The sequence below is a fragment of the Vigna unguiculata genome, chromosome 6, assembly GCF_037176805.1.
Source record: "Vigna unguiculata cultivar grain cowpea cultivar isolate G323 ecotype 2 chromosome 6, ASM3717680v1, whole genome shotgun sequence".
Taxonomy (NCBI): Eukaryota; Viridiplantae; Streptophyta; class Magnoliopsida; order Fabales; family Fabaceae; genus Vigna; species Vigna unguiculata.
In genome coordinates this window covers 6699302-6718987 of record NC_140797.1, presented here as the reverse complement: position 1 = coordinate 6718987, position 19686 = coordinate 6699302, and the positions used below count along the sequence as shown (strand labels likewise).

The following is a 19686-nucleotide window of genomic DNA, read 5'->3' as shown; positions in this document are numbered from 1 at the left end:
ATTTTTACCTTGTGTCCAACTTGATTCGATTTTTTGGATTTGTGGACTTTTCTTGTTCTAAGAAATTTCACAACTTGAAAAATTTCAATTTTCTTATTTCTTTTAGTGAATTTCAAACTATTATTTTATTTATATAAAATACATTCTTAAAATTTCTCAATTTGTATTTACTTTTCACTTTCTAATCCATATATGTCATTCTTCTTGAAAGAATTTCAAATTCTTCAAATAAATAAATTACTTTATTAAAATTTTTTATCCAAAATACCATAATGAAAAACATTGTCAAACATACTCATTGTAGATGAATGTAAACACTTTTAGAAAAAGAAATTAAAATTGAAAATTGAAAATTAAAATAATTTATATATAATTTAATTTGTAATAATTTTTATTGTTCTAAAAATCAAATTTTTTAATTTATATATACGTCTAATTTAGTTTGTAAAAAGTTTATTATTCACTTTGTTTCTTTATTTATAAGTGTTCATGGATAACTTTTCCCATGTCTTTTGTGTTGTTTTGAATGTGTTTACCACACCATTTGATCTCACCAACGGTTAGTTGATTTATTCTTGAAAAATCTTTCAATACTTAAAACTCCATGGCCATAATCTAACTTCCTTTTGCAATTTGTTATCGTGAGGAGCTACTTTTCTTATTTAACCATATTTTTTTTTGCATGTTGAGTAAATTCTTTAGCGATTATGACATATGAAGCATTAAATTAACCATGAGGACAATGCAATTATATGATAACATAAGCTTTCAAGACACCTGTATTATCTTAAAATAAAGACCAATTATTAAATCCAATTACTTCTTGAAGATTAATCCAAGTGTAGTGTATCATAGTCTTAACATTAAGCAGAAAGAATATCCCAAAACATGGCTTCTTTGATGCGTCAGAAATTGTTCTCAATTCTTATGTTTTACTTACTTGGCACCCTTAACATTTTACCAACTGAAACAGCCTCAACTTTCAGGCACTACAATTGCACACAGAAGCCAAAGTTTAGTCCCAAAAGTAGTTACCAATTCAACCTGAATAAACTCTTATCTAAACTTGAATCCAAAGTTAACAGCACCAACTATTACTACACCACAGTAAGTGGAAGAAACAAACAAGACACTGTCTATGGCCTCTTCATGTGCAATGGATACATGGAGAAATGTGGAGAATGTGTGAATACTTCAATCCAGACACTTAAATCAAAGTGTATCTTCAACAAAGAGGCTATAATTTGGACTCATGAATGCTTGGTTCGCTACACAAACATGTTTTTCTTCAACACTACTAAGAAATCGCCATCATGGTGTGTTAAGAACAGTGAGGATTATGAGGGGGAATTGGATATTTTCAACAGAATGCTGAGTTCCTTGATGAAGGATCTTCTGACTGAAGCCATTGAAGCTCCAATGGGTTCTGTTAAGTTTGCTGTGAAGAAAAAAAGTATCTCTCAGGAGAAGCACTTTTTTGGCTTTGCTCAGTGCGTGCCATACCTCTCCAAGGAAAATTGCAGGAAGTGCCTTAGGGATGCCATGGATTTTCTTCAAACATGTGCAAGAGGCAAGATAGGAGGAAGAGTTATATATCCAAGCTGTATTGTTAGATATGATCATTATCTGTTTTTCCCACTTCCTAGAGGTTGAATCATACTTTAATTATGTGTATCCTTTGTTTAACATATTTCAGAGAAATAGTTACTTATGTTGACACTAATCATCTCTATTGCAGGAAAAAGAAAGAATCTGGGAGTAATTGCATCAATCATATTTTTTCATGGCCTTGTTCCAGTCATTGTTTTGTTTTTTGTTTGCTATTTGTTGCACAGGGAGTTAAGGAAGGATCTCAAGCACCGAAAAGGAAATTGTAACAATCTTCATTTCTGTGATCATGTTATTCACTGAACTACTGATTTATAGCTAACATTACTTTTGGTTTAGGTGGGGAAGAGATTTCAACAGAATTGAACTCTCTGCAATTTGAATTGAGTACTATTCAAGAAGCAACAAACAAGTTTTCTGATGATAACAAGATAGGGGAAGGTGGTTTTGGAGCAGTGTACAAGGTTGCTAACTTATGTTTTGTGTTAAACTGTAATTGAGAAATTTTGCTGTAATGTTCAATTTAAGGTTTGTTAATAGCATGTATATTGCAGGGTGTGTTTTCAAATGGACTTGAAATAGCAGTAAAGAGGCTAAAGAAAAATTCCAGTCAAGGAGCTACAGAATTCAAGAAAGAGGTGTTGCTAATTTCCAAACTTCAACACAGAAATCTTGTTAGACTGTTAGGATTTTGCGTTCAAAGGAATGAGAAGATACTCATTTATGAGTTTGTGCACAACGAAAGCCTTGATTACTATCTGTTCAGTATGATACTTTAAACCTTATCTTTTGTCTTTTCTTCACTTGCAATTTGATCAATGCGTTTTCTTTTTCAGACATTTCTGATCATTAAAAATGGTTTTGTCTCATGTTTTTACTTTCACAGGCCCTCAAAATCATAGGAAATTAAGTTGGTCCGAACGTTACGAGATTATAAGAGGAATTGCACGAGGAATTCTCTATCTTCACGAGGATTCTCATCTTAACATTATACACTGTGATCTTAAACCTAGTAACATTTTGTTAGACAACAAAATGAACGCAAAGATATCAGATTTTGGATTAGCAAGGATTATTTCCATCGATCAAATGCAAGGGAATACAAGTATAATTTCTGGAACATAGTAAGTTTTGATGCTGACAAACTTTGTTCTCAAACAACACAAAGGAATTGTTTGGTTTCAGATATATTTATTATTGTTTTGCAGTGGCTACATGTCTCCTGAATATGCAATGCTTGGTCAATTTTCTATGAAATCTGATGTTTTTAGTTTTGGAGTTATAATTCTTGAAATCATCAGTGGAAAGAGAAACGTTGATGGGAACGGAAAAGATTTGGATGATCTCTTGAGCCATGTGAGTATCTTAGTATTAGATTCCAAGAGAAATATCAGTAACAGGTTATTCAACATATTTTAGCATACTTCTATACATTGAATGAGAATCATGAATCATCAGATATTATAAAAATTATAGGAATGTTAAGAAGTAGAATTTAAATCTAACTTAACTTTACAACACTTACTTTTTAAGTCAGGTTTGTACTCATTTATAATCAACTGGTCTTATTACTTGTCTAATGTGGGAATCAAACATATATGATGATTTTTATTCATGATTTTGTAATTTCTCAAAAGATTTAACTAATAAGGAGTGTTTTGTGAACATGTTAAAGGGGACTCATGATGGAAAGAGATAAATGAGCATGTATTTGGCATGTTAATTGCAGGCTTGGAAGAAGTGGAAGAAAAACAGAGTACTTGAATTGTTGGATCCCTCATTACAACACTCCTTTTCTGAAACAGAAATCAATAAGTGTGTACAAATTGGTTTATTATGTGTGCAAGGAAACCCAGATCAGAGGCCTATCATGGCAAAAATTGCTTTCTATTTTAGCTGTGATCAACTTGGGAAACTGCCTTTACCACAAGAACCAGCATTTTTCATGCGTGGAAAAACAGAAACCAAGGATTTCTAATTATCTGATTCAAGTTTATTCAGCAACATTAGTTATCTGTTGCTGAAAATATTACAATTAAGGATCATTTTTTTTTTTTTGTAGTATGTTTGGGTGTATCTATATATACTTTGTGTGTTTATTTTGTTAACATTTTGTAACAACAAAATATTCAACACTAATTTGCTTATATTAGTGTATGTTTTAACCTTCATGTGTACATTCACTTAGGAACTGTTTTGATGCCAAAAAATTTTCTACTTTTTTGTAATGTAAAGTTTGCACTAGTGGGAGTTCCTTCGAATCTCCTAAAGGAAAATTCGTCAAAATTTGAGCCTCCAAACACATGCTGAGTTTTTGTTTTTTTATTTTAAGATTCCTCTGTATTATACCAAAATTCATGTGCCCAAGTTCAAAAAAAAGTTGAGGAATTATATAATTTGCAGCAAGACAATAAGGAATATGATAAAACTAAAAAAAAGAAACGAGTAAAGTAAAGATGATAAGGTAAGTCAATTTGTTGATTTGGTTCTTCCCACATTCGGTTCATTAAAAATAAGCTGAAGAGAATTTATATGGTTTATGAGTTTGTGGACAGACTCACATAAATTAAAAAAATAAAATCTTTTTTAATTTCTTTCAATATCAAATTTGAGTATTTTATAAAAACATGAATTTAACGTAAATATAACAATTACAAGAAAAAAGTTATGGGTTAATTATTTATTGTTTATTGCAAATAAAATATGAGCATGTTATGAACAAAATATATTAAATTAGATCAAAAATCAAATTTAGATTTTTAGTTATAAATATATGATATTGATGAAATAAAGAAAAATAATATTTAGTTATATTGAATACAAAAATGCTCAAAGGTCATAATGTTTCTTGTTGCTTCAATTTTTCATATCCAAATAGAGACACTTCATCTAGAAATGACGTGTTTATGCCCTTTGAGATAACATAAGATAAATGATTTGATTATTATTATTATTATTGAGAGCATTTGATATACAATATGCTTTTTCATGAGAATGAATAGTTCTAAAAGATATTGTGTTTGATTATTTTACCTTGCTTATGGATTAATTAGATCGACTATTCAAGTTTCAACACTGACTTGAGATTGAGTTTTCTATTCTAAAAAATTCAACTTGATGGTAAAATATTGATAATCTCACGTGATAAGTATGAAATATTCAAGTGTTGATACCAAGTAAATTTGATATTGAGAGATTATGTATATTTAATAAATAAAAAACCATTCTAAAGGTCGGAATATTTAAGTTTCAATCATAAACTGTAATTACAAATTATCATATTTTCTTGGGTATTTAACTATTTATTACGCAATTTCTATAACTTTTGTATGTCTTGTTATAAATGTTTGGTTTATTTATAAAGTGTGTTTAATTTCTTATGATAATGTAAAATAATAAAATTATTATTATTTTCTAAAACTAAATATAAATATTTTGTAATTTTATTGTAAATAATTTTTATTTATTTTAAAGGTAATTTCATAATTAAAAAAATATTTAAGTTTGAAAAGATACTCAAATCTAAAAAAAAAGGCTTAAATTTAAAGTAATAGTCACTTAAAAGATAAAATTGATAAAATAATTATTTTATTTTAAGAAAAACCTCTTTTATATTTATATAGATATAGATGGTGTAACTTTTTTTCAAGAATGTTAGAAATTTTTATTTTATATTTGAATATTTTTAATTTAAATAATATATTAAGGTAACTTAAGAATGAAATTTTAATTAATGACACAAATGCATACAAATTATAAAGCTTGTGTATTAAATAACAAAAATACATGATGTATATGTTGTAGCTTTAACATAAGATTTTAGACAAATTAACTAAAACTCGATTACATCCAATAGATAATTTAAGTACTTTTTAAATTGATATTTGTTTATTTACTTTTAAACGCAACTGAAGATAACAAAAACATGTATGAATACGTCCAGTAGCGCACCTTTGAAGTATTGTTTCAATTGATATTTGTTTATTGACTTAAAACATATCTGAAGTAGTGGTACACAAACAAAGACTTTTCATGTTACAACCAGACAAGAATAGAAAGCGAATCACCAACCTCAACCTTTCCAATTGAAGGATAAATTGTCTAAATGATACACTGTATTAACAATGTGAGTGAGCTTCATTCACCATCATGTCCAAGTAAAACAAAAATACAAAGAAGCAGTCTGTGGAAGGATATTTGCTACTCATCTTCCTCGGGATCAAAATCCTTAACCTTCACATCTGCATCTTCCCCATACTGGATGCAGTTGTCAATTTGCCCCAGCACATATTGTATACTGTAGATACAAGAATCCAACAAAAAGCATATAAAACAAAAATAGGTTAGATAGAAGAAGCATACAAAATAGGTAACAAATGGAAAGGAAATGGTACGTGAGACTGGCAATGGGCTATATAAGGATAATAAGGAGAGTGAGTGATTCCTGCAGTTTGACAATGTTATTTTACCACAACATTACTATATGCTATATTGTTACGAATTAAATTTATTGTTATAATAAATTTTAAGATAATGAATTGTTATAAAAAATGTATTTTTCTTCAAAAAGACAGTTGAAAATGGGAAAATAAGTTTGAATTCAAGAACACAACACAATACCAAGTTAGCATGTCAATTCCAGAGTACACCATACTTCATATATCTCATGAAGACAAGCAAGTCTATTTTCTTAAGCAATGAGACTTATTATTCTTCCCCCAACTCACTATTCAAACTGTATGTTCTATTCGTTTCAACCATTATACTACAGAGGCAAGCTCTAATACAAAATCAAGTCAAAGTTCGTTTATCTCATAGCCTGCAAGGCTGCAACGATTTGCCAACTAACAGTCATCCAACAGCTCTGGAAGCACAAGCTACAAGAGCCATAATTTGAGTTCATCTGATAGGAATCAGTTCCTATCTAATAAAACTGACTTGTATTGATTGAGAAAAGAAGAAAATATAACAAACACATAAGAAACTGCTACAAGTAATCTAGATATTCTCTTTATGACATATCTATATCTATACTTTCTGTCTGAATAATTAACATTCACTCCACTGACCAGTGCCTCATCTGAACAACGTCAAGCTTAAGCCTTTTGCCAAGGAAAACAGGTGTAATGTAATATCTAAACTGATATTACACGTTCTTCTCACCCAAGCTCCCTTTACTGTAAGGAAAGCTCTCACAAACTCTTACGTGTCACCAAACACACTACTCCAACACTCACTCACAACTTCACAACTTCAAAGGAAGATTGTAGAAGATACAGAAAACTAGAGAACTTCTCATTATTCCCTAAAAAGCATATACAAGACCTATATATAATTCTAGTTTCAACAAGAAACCAGAATTAACTAAACAGAATTATTAAATTCTTTTAAAAAGGTTGTTATTACAACAGGTATTACATGTAAACTAGGGCCGTCTTGGCCAATGAACCTCCAGTTGGTCCATGGTGCTATCATCAACTATTATAGTTTAATTTATGTCATTCTATCATTTTTCTTTTTACCATAGAAATAATTTACACCTGTTTCAGTTCATACCATTCAAAACTAATATTTCAGCTTTCAGCATCACACCCATGGTAGATATATCCAATACCAGTCTATGATGCACACAGCCACGAGCAAAATTATATCCGCTATATGCCAACTATATAAATATAAGATTATTCAAGAAATGAACCGTAGCTAGGATATGCAAGGAAAAGAAAGAGAGAAGCATACCTTTTTTCCTTCCTCAAGTCTAGTGGTATAAAACTCACCATGCTATAGTTATTAACCTGTTCAGAAGGAGGAAATAAATAAAAAAAATGATAGAATAGAAACAAAGTGCTGTGACAGTTCAATAGTGACTGATTGTCCCATGAAGATATATGGGAATTGGTTAAGAAGAACCAATTCCCATAATTTTTGTTGAAGATTCCCAAAGGAAACGCAAATTTCATATATATATATATATATATATATTGAAGGGATTGATAAGTGTACAGTGACTAGAAACAGCAAGATTGGGTTAGTTTAGTAGACCGGCCCCATATTTGGAAATAAAATGCATTTAAATAATAACACAGGTGGCCTATCTGAACCTCATGAGTATGATTGCATTTAAACAAAATATGATATTTAAAAAAGGAACATCAGCCCAATAATCTTGCCCAGAAATTCAATGACAATTCATGCTTTCTTAACATCACCCAAGTATTACTTTTACAATTCTAATAATATAGCTATCTATGTTCAATGTTCCTTGGTAGTAGTCCAACATTCTTCACAAACCCAGCACGCATATGATGGAAGTGTAAATTGCTATCAAATTGTGAAAATATAACATGACATGGTATATAACCCAGACATTAATAAACGGTTTAACATTGAAAACCAACAAGTACACATTACATTAACTTTAATATTATTGGGAAAGGAGGAAAATGGAATAACTTCCATAAAATCATAGATGACCTACCAATTCAATCAAAGCTTTATTCAGCTTAGCATACTGAGGACCCATCCGTTGATTCAATTCAGACAGTAAAAAGGTGGGCTCTGGATCCAAAAAACTAAGCGCAAAAGTATATTAAAATTTGAATGAATGAATATGAAAATATGAAAACAAATTTGGGAAAGAAAATTTAGTGATTACTCATCAAGATATTTCTTGTTAGTCACGAGGTCCATCTTTGAGAGGATATTAACATGAGGTAGTTCAAGTTGAACCATCGCAGAAAGGCATGCCATGCATCCACTTATAAATTTGGTTACATCTGTCATGAACTGGAAACAATTTAAAATAGTCAGTCAACAAACACGGTAGTTCAAATAAACAAACAGCTGCAAACCTAAAGATATACGAGAAAGCCAAAAGCTTAAAAGAAAATATGCATTCAGCAAACTACCACAAACCTGAGAATCAAGTACGTAAACAGCACAAACACTAAAATTTTTCCGTTTCAGATGTTCCACAAAATTCTTAAGCACCGGAACATGGGAATAAAGTTCTATCTGACCTGCAAAACATTACAAGGTAAAGCTAATTTATCACAACTTGTCAAAACAACTGTAATATAGACTTCAACATTACAGAAACTGGCCATACTACCGTTCTGTTGTAAAAGAACAAAATTAAAGTAGCTCATTATACCACCCCTTCTGATTTGTGGCCTTCCATATATGTTATTGCATTTTATAACTATAACAATATTATCACCACCTCATAATCACAATATCCTCCAAAAACTTTAAATATCAAACTTTCGCTACTAAAACATAAATAAATAACAAAAAAGGTAGAGAAGAGAGCCTGAATACCAGGGCAGTCAAAAACCAAGTAATCGTCATCTAAATAATTGTCCAATTCCTCAGTAAGCCAATCATCCAGGTTATCCTCAAGGTGCCTAAATATAATTATTAAGGCAACCAAATCTTAAATCCAATTTTTAAAACAGCACAAAATCTAACATGGGTACTCATGGAGATAAACTGTACTGCTAAACATAATTGAGGAAAAAGGATACTCCATGCAGTAAACAAGACCACCATTAGGACCCAATCCCAGCTCCTCCATAACATCATCCAGAGAAATGAGTTCCCTAATATCTGCCAGCATTGCAGCCCACAAAAGTCAAGCTCCAAGGATAACAAAAATCCAAACCCTCAAAAGAAATAACCACATAATAACACACTTTATTTACCCATTGCAACAGGATAGTCAAAATTTTCAGCAGCAGGATCAAGGTTCACAACATGAATCGTTCGCCGCGAAGCCACACAGTGTTCATACAAACTCGAGCAATAGGTAGACTGATTGCACAAAAAGCAAGACACACAGATAATTGTATTTTTGTTAAATAGCAAGTTTAAAACTTCGGTATGTGGTTTAAGTCAGCAAATTCTGTGAAAGCAATAGAATTACCTTGCCACTACCAGCAGGACCTATGACAAGTTGCGCATAACCCATGATGGTAACCTAGCTGCAAGGAGGTTTCAGAAAGTACAGAGGAAATTGACTGCCCGAAAGGAAGCGAGAACTGCAACAGTAATGTAAGCAGTACACCAAACCGCAACGGCCAACAGCAAATTCACCACATCACTGTAGGCCATACACCACACACTACTACAAAACCTGAACACACCAAATATCAAACGGAAAAAAGAGTAAAATGTTAAAAAAAAAAAAAAGTAGCCTCATTTCAACTTTGTGGTTCTCTCTAATTCCTTTAGCAGTGAAAAATGCTAAGTATTAAGGTTGTTGGGTTTTCTGATCGATTGCAATTATGGTTATCAAACTCGCTAGTTAACTCGGACGAGGAGATTACGTTTCTACACATAGCTTCCGAGTCAACTCGGAAGCAAAATCGATTTTGATGTAAACTAGCTAGAATCGGTGAAGAAAACTCACAGATTAGGGGATTAGGTTTCTACTCTTGTTCTTCTGCTGCCCCGCACTGGTTCGTTCCTTCTTTTGAACCGCTCGCCGTCGAGTCTCAGACTGTCGCCCTCGGTCGTCGTCGTCGCACGCCCTCGTCGTCGTCGCAAGCCCTCGCCGTCGGCAGGTTGAGGGTAGAAGCTGCGCGAGGTTGGATGGAGAAAGAGAGACCACTCCTCCTGCACTGTTTCGCTTCGTGTAAGTGGTGGGGAGCGTGGGATTTTAATTGGATTTAATCGCTCTCCATTACACTAATTCCATTTACGGAACAAATGATATTATATTATTTATAATATATTATTTTTATTACCTTTAAAAATTAGGAATTAGAAATTAATTTTATGAGAAGAAATAAGGTGTAGGGTTTCACTTTATAAGAGAAATAGAATTTTACGGTGTTAGAAGAGAGATAATATAATATGTATTAAGCTTAAATAATCATTTTCTTATAGTTTTAGTTAAGTTTTTTCAATTTAATCATATTTTAGGAATTGTGTTTAATTTGATCTTAAATTTCCGAAATATGGTTCAATTAAATCATTTTACTTAATTCTGTTATAATAGAAAACATAACATTGTATATGGTAGTTTGTTCATGCGACATGGTATATTATAGATTGACGTAGCTCTTTTGATGTGTATACAACAGAAGTTGAACTTGAAAGGAGATATGATTTTCATTTGTATACATGTGAAGCAATTAAGGGTTTATTCTACTTGAAGAATATAGTTGTCATCCTCCTTAAGTTCTAAGGGTGTGTTCCTTTGATAGGATGGATATGGGGGAGAGTGTGAAGATGAATTTGTGTAGATTTTGGTTGATGAATTTTTGTGTTTTTTTGAGTGGATTTAGAGGTTAAAGTGAGTAGATTTGGAGATAAATTTTATGAAAGTTAGTGAAAGATTTGATTGATGTGATAAATAAAATAAATTGTAAAAATAGATAGAATTAGAAAGTTACCAAAATACCCTTAACAAAAAAAGAGAATGATTTTGTAATTTGATGTTATAAAAATAATTATAATTAATTAATACGAATTAAAAAAATATTAAACGGTTACGTATATTTATATATAATTGTTCTGGTTCAGAAAAATGCGAGATAATTCCTCACCAAAACAAGAAGAAAGTTTTATGACTTATTTAGGCCAAAAAAAACTCTGTCCCTTGACCATGGGAGTAACTCTCTTATTTATATCATAACCAGTTACAAAATATTGATCCCCAAGATTCACCAAATAATAACTAAAAAAGCACTTATTATCTAATTTCTAAAATATTTCCTAAAAATAACCACCTCCCTCATAAACGAAATTATCCTCTATCTTTTACACCCAAAATATTTACAAAATACAACAACCACCCCACTAATCCCAAAAATATCGCCAGATGTAAAACTGACCAATGTGTTCTCTCTCGCCATAATACCGAGGCTAAATACCGAGATACCAGCTTCTCCTACTCGGTTTGACTCCAACTCCCCTTAACATAATATCCGCACTCGGTACCTTGCCGATACGACGCCCCCTCCTCCTCTCAACTTTAAACCGACTTCCTCTGGTCCAGGACATAGCTCTCCAAATTGTGCACGATCTCGGCCTTAGGACGAAGAGAGCAGAATTTGTCTTGTCACTCCTGTCTTTCACTAATTCCCGTAAAATCATCATTACTCCCTGCAGTTACGCGTCCACACGTAACGTATCTGCCGTTACTCCCTACATCCACGCCCCCACGTGTAAATCATCCAACGGTTACTCTTTCAACATTCCCCTTTTGAATACCAAACGACGCTTATTTCCCCCTCTTTCAACTCCCTCCATTAGCCATTTCCTCACTCCCTCGCATTCACCTCATTTTTCACTCAAACTTTCCACCTCCCTCGTCTTGCTCAACCGCCATTTTCTTTCTCCAGGTACCTCCTCTTTTCCTCTTTTCAAGTTTTTACAACTGCATTTTCTGGTTCTTTGCTCTGGTTTCTTATACATTATTTGTGTGTATTGTGTTTTAGCTTGCACCCTGCACCTTCTTTTTTTTCAATCACCCTAACTTATTTCAAGAAAAACCCTTTCTTTGGTATAGTTTAATCGCCCTTCATGAACGACCATTACAATGCCCTCTATTCTTGGGCCCCCTTGGCCTTACGGCGAGAAACCTCCACCATGACCACCCTGACTAGGGTTAGGGCTTTTAGACGCCATCAAACACTGTGTAAGAGCAATGAGTCTGACGTAACTGTAATTGCTTGTGACAATGACGAACCCATCTGTAGGGACGGCAACTTGTTCCCTATCCCCCCTCACAAATTTACCTTTATGTATGTTACCTTATTTGAGAAATTAGGTTTACGCCTACCATTTAACACTTTTGAAAAGGAACTCCTCACTGTTTTGAATGTCTCACCTAGTCAACTTCACCCCAACAGCTGGGCCTTCATTCGTGCATTCCAAATTTTATGCACCCACTTTGGTATTACCCCCTCAAGCAATATGTTTCTTTACTTCTTCGAGTTGCGATCCCCCCATAAACATCTTCTAGCCTCCCTTAGCGGAGTCAGCGGTCGAGGCCTTCTAACTTTATACAACTCCTCCTACAAAGGTTTTAAAGGGATTTTTATAAAAATAGTCGCCCCCGAGCAGAATCCTTCCCTCTTAGAAGGCTTTCCTTTGTATTGGTGTCAATCACCTAATCTCCAATCAGCTCGGCAATTAGACGACCTGGACCCCTCCGAGAAAAAAGACTGTCTGATGCTGGAACAACTAGATGTTGTTTTTGACACTCGAAAACTTTTAGAGCTGGAATTCCGAGTGGTAGATCTAAAATTCCACATCGGTACTTACCTTACAACTGTTCCTTTATTATAGCAAGCTTACTAATGATTCTCGCATTTTAACCGACCCTGTTTCTTTTTACAGACAACCTGATGGCGATGTCCCACGAAGATATGCTTAAGCGTGCTCGCCAACTTAAAAGACAAAAGACTTCCACTCCTGGCGCAAGCCCTTCAGCACCTCCTCCCCGGATTGAACTCCATGAAGAAACCTCGGAACCCGACCTCGAAGCCTTAACACGACGATCTAGAGCTCGGGGTAAGAAGGTCATCGAGAGCACCTCCCAACACTCAACCTCCCAGACTCCAATAGCTCCGCTTCATACCGCGGACAATACCGAATTAAGCTTCTGGCACCCTCAATTCCTTCACTCTCAACATAGCCGAAAACACAACTATCTTCACCACGACATCAATCTTCTAAGAGCCCAAGATCCCCAATCTCTCCACGAAAACCTCCTAGCTGATCTTCATAGGGCCGAGGCCACTAGCATCATGCTGATGGACCAGTTCACTCTACAATCCACCCAAAAATCTCTTGATCTTGAACAAAAAGATCAAGCCTTGGCCCTTTCCAAGACCGAGACCTCCCGCCTGACCAATGAAGTATCTGAACTAAATGCTCAAGTCAAAAAATCAGATGAGTTAATTGCCGATTTGCAGAACCAACTGAAAGCCTTTGCAACTGAGAAAGAAAGCTGGGTCCTCAAAGAGAAAGATTTCATCCACAACTCAGAACTCCTCAAGGATCAGATCGGCACCTCGCTGAACATGGGATTTCAACTAGCCCTGGAGCAAGTTCGAGTTCTTTACCCGGATACAGACTTATCAGCAACGGACATCTCCAAGACGGTAGTCGAGGGACAACTCGTTGATATTGACGACTAAGCGACTCTTTCTCCCGCTCTCCTTTCGTTCTTCGAACTTTTAACTTGTCTATTTCTATATTCCTACTTTCCACCTTTTACTTGACACATTATGCTTTAAGTTACATTTTTACTTTTCCTTATTCTCTCCTTTCGTAACACACATCATAATCGACTAGATAACCCTTTCCCTTCCTTATGTTAACCGACTAGATAATCATTCGTTTATAAACCGATATTTCGATCTCTCAAAACACTCAAATAATAAGTCGTCTACACCTCAAACTCTTAACCTTTATCAAACTAAACAAGAACTCGTTTAAAACCCGAATTGCTCAATCCTACAATCTAAACAAACACCAACTCATTTATGAACCAAATTTGTTAGACAACAAACAAAATTAAATAAAAACCTGTTTAAAAAACCAAACTCTCCATCCTGCAGTCTTGCTCACAAACCAAGCTCTCAATCTCGCTTGCGAACCGAGCTCTCAGTCCTGCAAACACCAAAATGAAACTAACACAACTCGTTTATGAACCGAGCGGCTTAACCCTGCAATTTGTTTAACAAACCGAGCTCTCAATCTCATTTATAAATCGAGCTCTCAGTCTCGTTTTTAAATCGAGCTCTCAGTCTCGTTTTTAAATCGAGCTCTTAGTCTCGTTTTTAAACCGAGCTCTCAGTCCTGCGAACACCAAAATGAAACTTCTTTTACATCGAGTGTACAAACTCGGAATTTACATCAAGTGTGTAAACTTGGAATTTACATCGAGTGTATAAACTTGGAATTTACATCGAGTGTATAAACTTGGAATTTACATCGAGTGTATAAACTCGGAATTTACATCAAGTGTATAAACTTGGAATTTACATCGAGTGTATAAACTCGGAATTTACATCAAGTGTATAAACTTGGAATTTACATCGAGTGTATAAACTCGGAATTTACATAAAGTGTATAAACTTGGAATTTACATCGAGTGTATAAACTCGGAATTTACATCAAGTGTATAAACTTGGAATTTACATCGAGTGTATAAACTCGGAATTTACATCAAGTGTATAAACTTGGAATTTACATCGAGTGTATAAACTCGGAATAGAACAGGTGAAACAACACTATCGTAGTATTAGAAATCAAAACACACATGTTCTTACAAAAAGCAAAACAACTTAAACAAACTTTTAACTGAAATAAAAACGTAAATTAGTCGCATTCCATGTTCGCGGAATTTCCTTCCCCTCTAACGTCTCCAATTTATAAGCTCCTTCTCTCAACACTTGTTTGACACGATAGGGCCCAGTCCACTTCGGGGCCAATTTGCTATCCAACTGAATCAATTGCGCTTTCCTTAATACCAGATCTTGTTCTTGGAACCTCCGAGGCACCACCTTAGTCTTGTAACTTCTCTCTAACCTTCTCTTCATTGCTTCATTAGCAATCTGGGCCAAATCTCGAACCTCATCTATAACGTCAAGGTTTGCTTGCAAACCAACTTCTGAAATCTCCTCATCAAACAACTTCACTCTCCCAGTGTTTTCCACGACCTCAATGGGAATCATTGCATCAGTACCATATACTAAAGAGAAGGGAGTTTCTCGGGTAGTTGTCTGAGGAGTAGTATGATAAGCCCACAGCACCCGAGGTACCTCATTTGGCCATTCCCCCTTCGTCGCCGCCAACCTTCGCTTCAATCCCCTTAATATCACTCTATTAGCCGCTTCCGCCTGCCCGTTTGTCTGAGGATGCTCTACCGACGAGAAGACCTGTTTAATCCCTACTTCCGCGCACAACTGCTTTACCTGCGAGCACGCGAACTGAGTTCCATTGTCTGAAATAATCCGACGTGGTACCCCAAATCGACATATTATATTCTTCCAAATAAACTCTCGGACTCGCCCCCCCGAGACGACAGCAACCGGCTCGGCTTCAATCCACTTCGTAAAATATTCCACAGCCACGATCAAAAACTTGAATTGCCTCACCGCCTTGGGAAACGGACCTAGGATGTCTATTCCCCAACTGTGAAAAGGCCAAGGTGTACTAATAGAGTGCAACACCTCTGGCGGAACACTACTCCAATCGGCATGTTTCTGACATGATTCACATTTCCTGACGTACTCTACACAATCACTTTTCATAGTGGGCCAAAAGAACCCCCCTCGGATTACTCGCAGCATCAATGCTCTTCCCCCTACATGACTCCCACAAACTCCCTCATGGAGCTCGGCCATAAGCCGATCTGCTTCCTTCCTTCCTACACAAATCAACAAAGGTCTGGAATACCCATACCTGAACAAGTGACCATCTATCAGTGTATACCTGCTTGAGTTTTTCTTTATCTTCTGTGATTCGTTGGAATCCTTAGGTAATTTACCATCCGCAAGATAACTCTTAAAAGGTGCCATCCAAGATTCTTCGGTTGCCAAGATCTCCAGCACTTGATGTTTTTCCTGCGCGTCAATTCGAGGAGCTATTAATGTTTCCCTTATCACCGATTTATGCTGTCCCGGTTTCGAACAACTAGCCAACTTGGATAACAAATCAGCTCGGGAATTCTGCTCTCTCGGAACATGCACGAACTCAAAGAGGACGAAGTTCTTCGCAATAGCTTGGACAACTTCCAAATACTTAGCCAATTGCGGATCGCGAGCTTGGAATTCTCCATTCACCTGACCTGCCACCAATGCAGAGTCACTTTTAACCAACAACTTGGTGATCCCCATCTCTTTAGCTAAAAGCATACCAGCTATCAAAGCCTCATACTCCGCTTGATTATTACTAGCTTTGAAAGCAAACCTCAAGGATTGTTCAATTAGTACCCCTTCCGGTCCTTCCAAAACGATTCCAGCGCCACTACCCCTTAAATTAGAAGCTCCATCCACTGACAATATCCACATTATCTCCCCTACACCCTAATTCACCAGAGGCGGCTCAGACAATTCCACCACAAAATCAGCTAAGAACTGGGCCTTGATTGACCCACGTGACTCATACTGTAGTCCATACTCTGACAGCTCTATCGCCCATTTAACCAACCTGCCTGATATATCAGGTTTTTGCAAGATGTACTTAATGGGAAGATCCGTCATCACTTTGACACTATGATTCTGAAAATAATGTCTCAGACGCCGAGCTGAAACAACCACGACCAATGCAGCTTTCTCTATAGTGGGATACCTCACCTCGACACCATGGAGCACTTTGCTCACAAAATACACTGGTTTCTGCTCTCCATCACCCTCTCTGACTAAGACCGAGCTAACAGCATGTTCTGTTACCGATATGTATAAAGACAACTCCACACCTTTTTCAGGCTTACACAATACCGGCGGTTTGCTCAGATATTCTTTCAACTTCTGGAATGCCTCCTCACACTGATCAGTCCATTGGAATCGCTCATTCTTCTTCAAACATTGAAAGTAAGGAAAACCACGATCCCCACTTTTAGCAAGAAAACGGGATAAAGCCGCCATCCTTCCCGTCAACCTTTGTACCTCTTTAACGTTACTAGGACTCCTCATATTTATAATAGCTGCACACTTATCAGGATTGGCTTCTATCCCCCTCTCAGTGAGTAGAAAACCCAGAAACTTCCCCGCTTTAACCCCAAAAACACACTTCTCGGGATTAAGCTTAAGTCTGTACTTGTTGATGGTAACAAATAACTCCTCCAAATCCTCCTCATGCTTCTTCTCTTCCACCGAGGTGACTACCATGTCATCCACATACGCATGCAAATTTCTTCCCAACATGGGTGCTAAAATCCGATCCATCAGCCTCTGATAAGTAGCTCCCGCATTTTTTAACCCAAACGGCATTACTCGATAACAGTAATTTGCCGTTCCTCCCATAAACGCCGTCTTATCTTCATCCGACCAGTGCATCTTGATTTGATTATAGCCCGAATAAGCATCTAAGAAGCTTAGCAAAGCACAACCCGATGCGCTATCAACTAGTGCATCTATGTTAGGCAAAGGATACGAATCCTTTGGGCAGGCATTGTTCAAGTCCGTGAAATCCACACACATCCTCCATCTCCCATTAGACTTCTTCACCATCACCACATTTGCTAACCAGGTCGGATACTGTATCTCTCGGATATGAGCCGCTTCTAATAATTTATGTATCTCCTCTGTGGCTGCCTGAGCTCGGTCTCCGCTCAACCGCCTACGCTTCTGAACTTTAGGCTTAGCCAATGGGTTAATATTAAGCTTATGACATAGAAAGTCGGGATCAATCCCCGACATATCAGTCACACTCCAAGCGAATGAAGAAAGATTCTTCTTCAGTACTTGGATGAGCTGTTGTTCTTGCTCCTGACTCAGATCACCCCCAATTCTCAACTTCTTCCCCTCTATAAGTACCTCCTTCACCTCTCCCACAGGCTGAGGCCTTCTCTCAGGGTGCACCAATCTTGGATCTAACTCGGGATCCAATACTACTCCAGTTGTGCTCACTGAGTATGCGACTTTCCTCCTTAACCTCAGACTGTCCTCGTAACATTTACGAGCAGTCTCCTGGTTTACAGCTAAAGTGAGTACTTTCCCCTCATCCGTGGGAAACTTCATCTTTAAGTGTATTGTTGATATCACAGCCCTTAACTTATTGAGAGAAGGCCTTCCCAACAACAAATTATATGATGAAGGGGTATTGACAACTATGTAGCGTATAAATACGGTCTTCGCATCTTCCTTGTCTCTGAAAGTTGTTCTAAGATCAACATATCTTTTAACCTCCACTTGATCTCCAGAAAAACCGACAAGCACTCCATCAAACGGCTTTAATTGATCTATCGGAATTTGTAAGCCTATGAAAGTACTCCAAAACATCACGTCAGCAGAACTCCCCTGATCAATTAGCACCCTGTGGACATTCCTTCCCATCATGATCACCGACACCACTACAGGATCATCTTCATGTGGGATTACCCCTTTCAAATCATCATTTGAAAATGTTATGTCAGGAGCTTGCCTTGGCCTAACCATCACTGCTGTGGTCATGACACTCCTTACATATCGTTTCCTAGCCGAGCTGGTTTGGCCTCCTCCCGCGAAACCTCCTGCTATCGTATTAAAATCCCCTAAAATAGGTGTCTCATGTACTTCGGGAGCCGTGCGAATCTCAGATGATTTCTCCTCAGCGCCCGTCTTCATGAATTTTGTCAGGAGTCCCCGGTTTGCCAAAACAGAAAGTTGATAACGCAGACCATAACAGTAGTTGGTGTCATGGCCTCTGGTTTGATGAAACTCACACCAAGCACCCAGTCTATTACCGAGCGTTCTCCCCGCGATGTCAGGATAGCGCAAATGTCTAGCTACCTCCACATCCCCCAAGACTTGGGCCATCGGGACTTTCAGGTTCGGTATTCCTTGCACTTGCGGGTGATCGGTCCTTCGTTGTGCCACATAAGGGACAAAACGCCGATCTGTTTTCATTTTAGGAGGAGTTCGTTCTCTTCGATAAGGTCTCATATCTCTTTCACTCCTGAAATGAGTGACTGGTTTCTTGTCTCCTGCCTTTTTGTGTCGCATGGCCTCCTCAGTTTCTATTTCCACAACTGCCCTTTGTCTAATCTCGGTAAGGCTTTTCGGTAGATATCGGTACAGGGACTCACCAAACGAGCTGGCCCGAAGTCCTTTCATAAAGGCTTTTACGAGCAAGCCCTCGTTAGGATCTATCAGCCTCATGCTGATATTGGTGAATCGGTTAAGGAATTGCTTTAACGTCTCTTCGGTGGTTTGCCTTATATCAAACATGTCTGCCATCTCCACTGGTTTGGCTCTATTTGCTGAGAACCTCTCCAAGAAAAGACGCTTGAAATCATGGAATGAGCTGATAGACGAATTAGGTATAGTGTTGAACCATTCTAGGGCAATTTCCGTCAACGTACCCACAAACATTTTGCATCGTATAACATCATTACCACCTGATATCATCATCCGA

At 36.6% G+C, this 19686-nt stretch overlaps 2 protein-coding genes across 2 annotated transcripts; one reads left to right on the top strand and one right to left on the bottom strand.

Annotated features, from left to right (window-relative positions):
* Nucleotides 1-888: 888 nt before the first annotated feature.
* Nucleotides 889-3604, top strand: LOC114188319 (cysteine-rich receptor-like protein kinase 25). Its single transcript, XM_085674268.1, has 7 exons — nucleotides 889-1648; nucleotides 1739-1873; nucleotides 1948-2072; nucleotides 2163-2373; nucleotides 2495-2732; nucleotides 2817-2964; nucleotides 3338-3604. The coding sequence occupies exons 1-7, from the start codon at nucleotides 889-891 to the stop codon at nucleotides 3584-3586; spliced, it is 1866 nt and encodes a 621-aa protein (XP_085530394.1). The 3' UTR covers nucleotides 3587-3604.
* Nucleotides 3605-5660: 2056 nt separating this feature from the next.
* Nucleotides 5661-10248, bottom strand: LOC114188675 (uncharacterized). The gene is made up of 10 exons (XM_028077262.2): nucleotides 10019-10248; nucleotides 9533-9742; nucleotides 9312-9420; nucleotides 9135-9216; nucleotides 8929-9014; nucleotides 8524-8627; nucleotides 8264-8394; nucleotides 8087-8180; nucleotides 7348-7403; nucleotides 5661-5905 (listed from the first exon to the last, which is right to left on the bottom strand). The coding sequence occupies exons 2-10, from the start codon at nucleotides 9575-9577 to the stop codon at nucleotides 5809-5811; spliced, it is 804 nt and encodes a 267-aa protein (XP_027933063.1). The 5' UTR covers nucleotides 9578-9742; nucleotides 10019-10248; the 3' UTR covers nucleotides 5661-5808.
* Between the last annotated feature and the right edge of the window lie 9438 nt (nucleotides 10249-19686).

Bases quoted from the DNA above. Each gene is read 5' to 3' on its own strand.
- LOC114188319 (XM_085674268.1), top strand. From the start codon at position 889: ATGGCTTCTTTGATGCGTCAGAAATTGTTCTCAATTCTTATGTTTTAC. The intron at 2,073-2,162 runs GTTGCTAACTTA...TGTATATTGCAG, and splicing joins GTTTTGGAGCAGTGTACAAG to GGTGTGTTTTCAAATGGACT. The intron at 2,965-3,337 runs GTGAGTATCTTA...TGTTAATTGCAG, and splicing joins TGGATGATCTCTTGAGCCAT to GCTTGGAAGAAGTGGAAGAA.
- LOC114188675 (XM_028077262.2), bottom strand. From the start codon at position 9,577: ATGGGTTATGCGCAACTTGTCATAGGTCCTGCTGGTAGTGGCAAG. The intron at 9,217-9,311 runs GTAAATAAAGTG...CAATGCTGGCAG, and splicing joins TGACTATCCTGTTGCAATGG to ATATTAGGGAACTCATTTCT. The intron at 9,015-9,134 runs GTATCCTTTTTC...AATTATATTTAG, and splicing joins GGTCTTGTTTACTGCATGGA to GCACCTTGAGGATAACCTGG.